General features: G+C 45.8%; 1 protein-coding gene across 2 annotated transcripts; it reads left to right on the top strand.

Annotated features, from left to right (window-relative positions):
- Positions 1-2,901: 2,901 nt before the first annotated feature.
- LOC114011405 (C-type lectin domain family 2 member L-like) lies at positions 2,902-9,171 on the top strand. 2 transcript variants are annotated; one of them, XR_008747976.1, is made up of 6 exons: positions 2,902-3,040; positions 4,124-4,207; positions 4,890-5,074; positions 6,191-6,291; positions 7,061-7,343; positions 8,357-9,171. XR_008747976.1 is itself a non-coding variant. In XM_055809403.1 (5 exons), the coding sequence occupies exons 1-5, from the start codon at positions 2,983-2,985 to the stop codon at positions 7,173-7,175; spliced, it is 543 nt and encodes a 180-aa protein (XP_055665378.1). In that variant the 5' UTR covers positions 2,902-2,982; the 3' UTR covers positions 7,176-9,171. The 2 variants fall into 2 exon arrangements, 1 of the variants encoding a protein (XP_055665378.1); XM_055809403.1 differs by having other exon boundaries at positions 7,061-9,171.
- Positions 9,172-10,136: the final 965 nt, after the last annotated feature.

Raw genomic sequence — 10,136 nt, forward strand, 5'->3', positions numbered from 1 at the left:
TGTGGTACAGAGGCATACTGAGATCAGGGGGCTGGGGGGCAGGACTATCGAAACATTACAAGTAAGCCATGTTTTTTGCTGCATGAGAGGTACTTATCAATGGATCAGTGGAGGGTTACTAGCTTTGAGAGACGTAAAAAAAAATGCAGCATTAACGCAGCTCCTTTTCTAATAAATGGATTGGCCCGGTTCAGTGGGACCTTAAGAAACTAAAACTTGTCTGATATACGTAGACATTATGAGAGCTTCCAAAGCACCCCAAAATATCAGAAGTCAATATCTTGTTTGGGGTACAAATTCCTCAAGGTCTAACTAAAAATTTTGAACTCACTAATAGTTCTTCCATTGCCTGGGGAGGAAGGTAGAGATGAACTGACAAAGTCAACCAAGAGCTGAGTTAATGAGTCCACCCCAGCCTGTGCATCACAGCGAGATTGCTACTAGCGTGGGAGCTGAGCGGCAAACACAAGCATCTCTGCAGTATGTTGCTGTGACCACAGCGCGGATGTTTCCTACCTGTACACTCTGCCTCTAAATTTCTGACATGCGGTGATTTCTCCTTGCATAACGTGAACACAGTTCTTCAGAAAAATTAGACAGAGCATGTTAGTGGGTGATAAAAGGTAATCAAAGATTATCTGTGGTAGCAGCGAGCAGGAAGTGGCATCACAGAATCCAACCGTAACTTTTTGAGTCAGTCCCATGAGACTCCTAGTATTGCAGGAGCCATTTTTTTCCCAGACAAAACAACTTCTTTTGTAAAATGCCATGCTTTTTACTTAGCATGTTTGCATTTCCTCCCTACATCATGGCAATACTTTAAAGTAGTTCTCCAGTGATTTAGTTGGGAGGGTATTTTTGCCTTTTCCCTTCAAGAAATTCCTACCTTCTTTTTCAATCTTCATTTTATAAAATTTGGGAACATTTCATGATACACATATAAAAAAATAAATACATGGCCCTTGCAGCGCCTCACGAGAGACATTTTTTTCCTGCAAAAATAAACATTTCCCTTTTCTGAACAGCTGTGCTCAGCACCCCAGCAGCCTCCAGTGATGTCCATGGGAGTTACCTGTGCAGAGGAATTTGCTGACTTACCTTTGCAGAGGTCCATATGTCTCTGGCTGGTAAGGCACAAGAAAGGAGAGCCAGTAGCTGAGCATGGCTCGGACAAGTGTCCCTCTTGCGCATAGTCTGTGCACTGCATTCTGCTCGGGTATGAGGATGAACTCTCCTCCTCCAAGATCAGCCTGAACACTCGGTGCAAATGCCCAAGTAGTCTGTGGGCAGTTCAGCAGCAGCCCTCCCTCACTGAAGCGTTAAGCTGAGGTGGTGGGAGCCAGCCAAATCACACACCCTCTATAACAGCAGCAGGCTGCTTACACTTTGGTCTGGAGGTGTCTTAGCCCAACCGATCAGGGAAAGTGAAGGTCAAGTGTCCCAGTTATAAGCGTTGGGGGTCAGTAAGTATAGTTGTTTTGGAGCACCAGATGATTCACAACTGTGTTGCAGGTTCTCAAGGTTTTTTTGTCAGCCTGGAGAATGGCCTGCAACTGTCAAAAGTATCTTCTGTGTTAGTGGGTGGGGAAGTGTGGAAAGGGTACCTGTGAATTCTCTGCAGTTACAAGCTACAGTAAGTTATTTTTTACCTCAGTGACAGGCAGGACTGAATGGCAAGAGAGTGAGCCACTTCTGAGGCGTGAATAAACACTGAATAACCTGTTCTTAGAGTAATAGCTATGTATACATCTGTATTCCATTATCGCCTTGTATGCAAAATCTGCTGTATATGAAACAGGTATCAAGCCTCCCCGCTGCCCTTCTTCCACTCCCCAATCTCATTCTCTGCCCCTCTGGACTCAAACCTTGCAAAACCTCTTGAACTGTCTACAGCTTGTGCGCTCTAGATCCATCATCTCTTCCCTCTCTCATTCTCCCTTTCCTAGGAATCTTCAGTTCCCTAACTTCCCTGAAGCCGCTGTGCTTTAAGCCTTGTTCACACGTATCTTTTGAATTCCTCTTCACCCTTCTGCCTTTCTGTTACTTCTCAAGTGCCATACTGGGCATGCTAGCCTGTCCAGCTCTCCCAGTCCATTGCTTAAACAATGCACACAAAGGCTAAAATCAACTGCAAGTCAATTCAAATTTATGGAAGTATGAAGTTTATATGGCTCTTCATTACCTGTAAATATAAACACCTGGAGATAATTTTCAGCAACTGACTACTGATTGCTCAAACTCCTTGACAATCACAGTGATTGGAGACTGCCAGGAAACCGGCTACATAACGTGTAACGCTCCGTTCTCATGGTTTTCTCTTTCAGGTTTTCTCCTGGGGTACTGATGGATGCCTGTTTTACATAAACCATCACTGAATTTCTCATCCGCCTCGCACAGAGCCTGCACTTTAACTTGAAGAGAGCCGTGTTCCTCTGGCTATTTGAGCATGCAACCCAGCCAAGATCTGCTGCAAGTAAACCAGTTCCTGTGTTTAACCCACCGGGTGCGATATCCGCACCGTGCCCCACGCTCCTGGGGTACACGGCCCTGTCTTATGGGCAGCGCTACAGCTTCTGCTACACCTCCAGCCCCGCAGCTGGCAAGTCAGATCCATCAGGCTTCACGGCTTCCTGGGTGAGGCAAACCACTGGCCGAGCTTCCCAAAGCGATGAAGTTTCAAGCAGCCAACGTTTAAATGCAAAGGCAGCACGAGCCTCCTGCCTGCGCCTCGGCTCCCTCCCACGACCCGCCTGCTGATGCCAGAGGCCCGCAGCCACATCTGGCGGCCGCCAAGCTCTCCCACGGCCGTTTCCCGTTTCCCCTTCCCGCCCCTCACCGCGACGCCCACGCGGCGTGACGAGCCCCCCGTGCGCCGCCCCCCGCCCAGGGCCGCCGGGGGGAAGCGGCTGCGGCCGCCCCCCGCACGCTGCCAGCCCCGCGCCCGCCGCCCCGGCAGTTCCGGACCCGTGACCGGCCGCACCCATGGGACACCGAGGCGGGGGCAGCGGCTGCCCGGAGCGGGGCGCGGGGTCCCGCAAAGGTGAAGGGCAAAGGGCGGGGGGAACGCAGCCGGGCGGGGCGCCAGGAGACCCCGCCGCAGGGAGGAGGCAGGAGCGGGCGCGCTGTCGGGGGCAGAGCCGCTGCGCAGCCCCGGGGACCGGAGCCGTGCGGCTGGGGGCGGCGGCTGCTGCCCTGCGGCGTCCCGGGAGCGCCCTGGCCAGGGCGCGATGGGCGCGCAGGGGCCGATCCGGTGGAGGTCCCGCCGTCGAGGGGCTGGCGGGGAAGCGGGCGGCGCCAGGCTCCGGGCTGCGGGACCCACCGGAGGAATGCCCGGGGGTCCCGGCGTGGTGTGGGGCCGGCTGGAGATGAGCGCCGTGCCAGCATCCCCCGGCGCGCCCCTCGTGCTCGGGGGCCAGATGAGCCCAGCTGTGTGCTGTGGCTCCGCACGGGGACGGGCGCTGCCCGGGCAGACCCCTGTGCTGGCAGCAAAGCCACCCCCAGCGGAGGGGACCCTCCTTTTGCAGCCTTTCAAAGGCACCTGGTCCCCCCGGCTGCTGCCTGCGCAGTTGGGCGCAAGGCACGGTGGTGGCAGGCTGGGGGGACCTTCCCTCCTCCAAACCCAGCGCGCTGCGGGCGCCAGGAGGGGACACGGAAGAAAAGGAGGCTCTGTAAAGCTGGCGCTGTGGGATAACGCTGGATATTCTCAGGAGAAGTCTTAGGCACCAGAGTTGGTGACTGTGTCGTATTTCTGTTATCTGTGCCATGTTTAGGCATCAGGTCAACCTCGGATTTACTGCCTTCACCCTCAATTGTTCCCTGCTCCTTTCTTTTTTGATCACTTTGGAGTGTCGGGAACTACCTCACTGTTAGGTTCAGTTTTGGATGATGTAATTAAAATTCAGAGTAACTCAGAGTTCCTGTTAGCTAAATAGCTTTGTGACGACAACCTAAATGTCACACATTTCCTAGTCTTTAGCTCTGCTCCCAGCCTGCTTTCCACGGAAAGGGACTTTTTTTGGAACAGCTTCATGGGTCCTGAGTTCTGCTGCCCTGACAGCTGGTTGTGTTTGGGGTTTTGTTTTAGGTTTGTGGGTTTCTTAATTCCTGACATTTCTTTTTTCAGGTCTATTCTCAAATATCTGGTTATGGCGAGGTGTTGCTGGAGTTCTTACTGCTGCTATCATTTTGATATTGTGTATTTGGTTTGGTAAGTGTGTAAATAAATCAGCCGGAGAAATTACTAAACTTTTGGGTTGTCAGAAGCGCCTTAAAACCTCAGAGGTTTATTCAGAACTTACCTTATCTCAAAGTTAAATAGGTGTCTCATGACATATTGTTTAAAATTGTGCTCAAGTGCTGGAGAAATGACTCCACTAGTTTGGTGGTGTTAGGGAGTGCTCAGTTTAGCCTTAGCGTACTGTTGTCATTCAAGTGTATAACCTCACAGTTGATCTTGAATCCAAGTTCAAGAAAACAAATAACAGATGGAAGATTGTTCTTTGCAACCAATCTGTAGTCCTTCAAAAAATGCCACTGTAATACACAAAGCTATTAGTTCAGCTGCAAGGAAGGAACACTTGCGAAAACAATAGTTGTCAGAAATATTTATGTTGCGGAAGAGTCCTTGGAGGATAGATAACGTTATTGTTACCTTCTCAGCTACTCCTGCCAACCTGCCCTTGATCATCGCTTTAAAGGTATGTCAGCAACCATAAGGGTACAGGAGCCAGAGTGTATAATTAGTTTACAATAATTATTTCTGCTGGGCAGAAGTAATAATGCTATGGTTAGATGATTTTGGATGATGCAGTCAGAAAGCAAGCTAAAAAGCTCCAGAAACCTTTTCTAGTTGAAAGAAACAGGTAGATTGTTTTTTTGTCTTTTTGCAGTAAACCATTCTTCGGCCAAAGATTTTCCTGTCTCTCCTTCCCTGGAACTCTGTCCATCGGATTGGCTGTATTTCCAGAGGAAATGCTACTACCTGTCAGAGAGTGAGGCCGAATGGAACACCAGTCAGAGCCTCTGCTCTTTGCACAATGCTTCCCTCCTAGTGATTGAAAATCATCAGGAGCTGGTAAGGGAACAAAAGGGGGGGGGGGGGGGAGCTGGTCTCACCTCATCACGCTTCTAGGGAGCTGCGCAATGACCTAGTGTGTTCTTGCAGCCTCTTAAGCTGAGCAGTTTGAAAGCAATGCAGAGGCTGTGACAAGCCACAGCTTGCAGAAAGCTGCGTGCCCCCTCTCCCTGAAAACAGCAAACGTCAGATTTAGCAGTTGATATTTCAAAAAATGCCCAAGGATTATGTGAGTTAAATTTGGTGCTGCTTACAGCTATAAATACTCACATTGAAGGCAACCAGGATAAACACTGTTGCATCTCATTTCTCTTTAATTAGACAACTGTTCTCTCTTAGCAAAATAGGTTAATGACAACCAAGTTGGAAGATATGTTAATCTTGACCTTTGGAGTTAGGAGATAGTTATCCTTACCACAGTGTGGAGCATCTTTTTCTGTGTTATCCTACAATATTAGGAAAGATTCCAACCAGCACAAAGACCTAGGAGAATATGTTCTTCCGTATCTGTTGCAGACCTGGTATTTTAAAACAGCCTGTCTCTAGGTCAGTCACAAGCACCTGTGTAATGGGTGTACTGGGTGCAGATGTCAATTCTGTTGCATACATTGAAGCAGGGATCTTCCTTAACTAATCTCTAAAATGTATTCCACAAATCCTTGCCAGCTGATGATAAAAGATCAGTATGATGAACACAGTGATGGAGAAATGCATTAGCTGCAAAGGTGTTCATCTTTCTTTGAAGACTTTCTGGTGGAGAGACAGTAAAATGATGCACTTGTAGTTCCATATTTCCACACAGTTCCTAATATTCAGTAGAATACTTGCATTCTCTTAGTTGGCGTTTCTGTCACTATGATATGAGTGCTGCACCGGGATCCTGTCGCAAAATTAATCCATTTGATTTCTGATTGAGTTGTAAGTTTTCTTTCAGTTATGTGGATCACACAGGATCCAGACGCTGCAGTAGTCTATGAATTTAATTTTTAAATTGTTTATTCTGGGAGAAAGGCAAGATCATTGTTTTGTTTCCTAGCCCTGGATCAAGGTATTTGTGTTTGGATAACTGAACTGAACATGTAAAACTTCTTTTCTCATGCGGGTTTATTCCTACAGAGTTTTATGGTGAAAATAACAAAGCAAGACCCGTGGATTGGACTCTATAAAAGGAATGAAGAGTTCTTCTGGGTAAACGGGAAAGCATTAGACAATAAACTGTAAGTCAGCATTGAGAGGGTTTGCTGATGATACCGGATTGTAGGGGAGTAGGAAAGAATAACTAATACAGATACAGACGGTGACTTGAAAGAAATAGCTGTAATGGTGTTGAAGAGATGACTATGAAGAGAGCATGGAAAACAGTAAGGACTTCACATAGCATTGTTAAAACTGGTGGATGAAATTTAGAAGAGAAATTTTAAAGCCAGGTTCAGAAGCAATGTGAGATGGGAGCTCACAGCACCAGTATAGCAAAGTGAAAGGAGACCCTTACCTCTTATATATGGACACCTGCGGTGTGGAAACTGCAGTTTGCTTCCTGTTTTCCACCACCCCCTTAACCACAGTGCCACATTCAGTTCTGGGGAAGAGGGAGATGAGAGAGGCATTTGTTTCACATCTTCTGCTGGAACATTTTAGCTGCATAGAAAGATGCAGAAGTCAAAGGTGGAGCCAGTCTTGATAGCACAGCATCCTTGAGAAGGGCAAACCTGAATTCCAGTCTCTGCTCTAAGGGTATATTTCACATTAAGCAACCACTAGACAAGATGCAGGAGCACTACAAGGCCTAGGTTTTGTATTCTGGGGGGCCATTAAAAAAAGACAATCTTTGTGGTGTCCTCGTCAAAGCACAAGCTGCAGTGCCTGGCCTGTGGTAGATTGGGCTTTGTACACAGAGAACCTGTGACACCTGTCGTTCCCTTTGCTCGATTGCATTATTTGATTGTGGGTGTCAGAGTTAACTGTGTCTTTCATTCCCCCTTACAGGATTGAAGTAAAAGGCTCCGGAAACTGTGCCTATCTTGAGTCAAAAGGAGTCTCAGCCTCTGGATGTTATTTAACCAGGAAGTGGATCTGTAGCTTGAATATTAGCCTACCATGATAAAGGTGGACACTTAGCACTGTGATGTGATGCCTACACAGGCTGCGTCTGTACTCTGGGACCTGGGAACGCATCTCAGCTCCTGCATGGAGGTGAATGACTCTTCTGGTAGCCACAATTCTCCACCTGTGGAGGAAGCCTCTGTTTTTTAAAGATACTACTTAAAAGGTTTGCTTCAGCATCCTAAGTTACTTCCTTGCTCCATTTTTCTAGCTACTGCTCAGCCTGTAGTTTCTTTTTGTTGTGTCATTTCTTCCATTAACTCTTCTCTCATAGGATCCTAAGCAGCTGCTCTTGCTTTTCCTTTTCAGTTTGCACTTGGAGGTATTTGTTCTGCTTTTCCCTTAGCTGAACGCTGCGTGCGGGGATGGTTTGTGAGGTGGGGCTGCCTGAAGGTCTGCCGCTGCCTCTCGGGTACAGGGTGATGCAGAAATGAGCGCTGTTGTTTTAGACAGGATTGTGCAGATTTCACTCCCCTGATTTGATGAGGTGCATCTTGTATGACTCTGCATTGTAGTGGATGTTTTCTTAATGTTATTTTACATGAATCTTGTTCAATTAGCTTGACAGTATTTGTCACAGCACTCTGCAAACTAGCCAGCTACAACAAGGTCTTCTACCGTCTCATACCATCATACTCTTCATGCCAGTCCCTCTGCTGCCTTCTCCTGGTCTCTCCTCATGTATGGGATGCTCACTCTCTTCTCTTTGCTTCTTTCTCCTCTCTCTTCCTCGGCTGCCCAACCTCTTAACAGAACCAGCCACAGCTGCACCTTATCTACATCAGCCAACCCGCCGCCCTTGAAGCCAGCCCACAGCTGTATATTATCAATACTAATTAACCCAGCTTCATTCCTCTACAAGTATTATCATTGGGTTTTATGTAGCTGCACTGCACCTGAAGGTCTCTTTCCCACAGCACTTAGCAAAAAAAAAAAAAAAGTCAGAATAGATAAGAGTGTTTATTTACCTGAGCATCTACACTGATGGGGAAGAAGAATCATGAGTAGAGAATAACAGAATTAACTGCAAAGGATGTTTCTCCATGGTTTCGTGGTGTCCTGTGCCTGTCAGAGTATGGGGATTCTAAGCAAGTGGTACATTTCTGGATGGACGATCCGTGTTTTCTTCTGTGCGTGTATCACTTTCAGCAGCAACACCCAGTGCTGTTGAATTGCTAGGAGCCTGAACAGAATCAGGGTGCAGTCCTGCTGAACGCTGTGCACCAATGTCTAGCAGGTGACCTGGAGATTTAAAGGGCCATTTGATCCAGAGGAAGCAAAGCAGATTATTTTCCTGCAAGGACCATTCCTGTTGGGTTTCTAGAGGAGGAAGAATGGGAAATTCCTGTGTACAGCAGGGCAGAATACTTCCCTGCTCAGAATAAAATCTGGAAAATTGATGATGTGGGTGCTATGGGAAGGACTATGGACTCCACGAGACTTGTTGAAGAAGCGAGTGGAGCCATTTTTGGTGTACCCGGTAGAGAGCACTGTAGTTTCAGGGACGGGAAGATCGTTGTGTTCTTCTCATTTTTTAAGAAGGTAAAATTGCACTATGTTTGACAGGTTATTTGCAGTGTTATTGGTTCGTTGGGGTTTTTTGTCCTATTTGTTGTTAATTTTGCCTTCACTATGTTACTATGCAAATTTAATCGCTGTCTGGTTTTGTTCAGTGTCTTGTTTATGTCTTCATTATCTTCTGTGACAATAAGTTTACTGTAACAGGACAGTGCAGTATGGATATTGTTAACATCTTGTGACTTTAAGATGTTTATTTGTATATGATCACTAATTTTGCTGAACTACACTTTTTTTACTTGCTTCCATTCTTTATAGGCACAGTAATAGGACTCTAATAGCCTAATAATGTGTTTATTTAACTAGTTGGGAGGGGGGTATTCTGCAATGTTTTTAAATTAACTAGCTCTGAAGGATATGGTGCGTGCAATAGTCCTGAAAAGATACTCAATAAATATCTTTCCAGAGCCTCTGAATTACAGTGGTTTCTGTCTTAATGTTGTGCCATTAGAAGTATTTTTCAGCTCAGGCACCATTTTGGGGAAAAAAAAAAAAATCACCATACTGAAGCAAAATAAAATGTTCAGGTTTTGAATATGAAGAGATCTTCAGTTATAATGTTGGGGTTGACATGAGACAAGACATTTGACCCAAGAAAGAATGCATTTCACTTTCTAACACTTGAAACAAGTCTTTACACTTCAAAAAGTGTCAAACTTTTAACAAAAATATTTAACTGAAATGCTGAAACACACACAGTACAGTAACTTTGGAGGGAAACACGAAAATTTCCCCAGTTCACTCTTGCCAAATTTTCTGAGTATTTGCATTCAGGTCGTATTAGAGGTACATGTCACAAATTTGGCAGAAATTGTAAGGGATAAGGAGTATTGACACACTGTGTTGTGTCTTAGCCTTTCTTAGTGAGCTGATTCACCTGAATGTTTCCTTTACGAAATAACATTGCTCTTAAGGTGGTTTTTTTTTCCATCAGTGTCTTCCATGGATAGAGTCCAAAAATGGGAAATTTTGCTTCTTAAAGGAATTTTTGGAAAAACTGTGAGCACAGTAGTTTTGCTGTAATCTGAGTCTTAAGGGGTGTGGTTAGCATCTTCTTTAGTATCCAAAGTCTGTCACGCTGAGAAATGACGCGTCAAGCTGCTAATTCACTTTGTTTGGAGCGGGGTTTGATGAAGTACTTCAATGGCCTTTTATTTTTATTTTTTTAAATCAGTGGAATTACTCAGGATTTAGTAACTGCTTAAAATGTAGATAGGAGCTTCAGTAAGGCCCTGCAAAAACACGTTTTATTTCATTGATAATAGTGAGAATGCTCAAATACTGTCATTTCATGAATATTGTTAAAACCTAAACGCTACAACCAATCTGAGGGAAGCCAGCTCAGGAGTTGAGTTTTTTTCTTGTTAAGTTCAGCATGTCT

The sequence above is a fragment of the Falco peregrinus genome, chromosome 6 (genome assembly GCF_023634155.1).
Source record: "Falco peregrinus isolate bFalPer1 chromosome 6, bFalPer1.pri, whole genome shotgun sequence".
Lineage (NCBI taxonomy): Eukaryota > Metazoa > Chordata > Aves > Falconiformes > Falconidae > Falco > Falco peregrinus.

Coding starts and splice junctions, on each gene's coding strand:
- LOC114011405 (XM_055809403.1), top strand. CDS start 2,983: ATGGGACACCGAGGCGGGGGCAGCGGCTGCCCGGAGCGGGGCGCGGGG. Junction 3,041..4,123: donor GGGCGCGGGGTCCCGCAAAG/GTGAAGGGCAAA, acceptor TTCTTTTTTCAG/GTCTATTCTCAAATATCTGG. Junction 4,208..4,889: donor GATATTGTGTATTTGGTTTG/GTAAGTGTGTAA, acceptor GTCTTTTTGCAG/TAAACCATTCTTCGGCCAAA.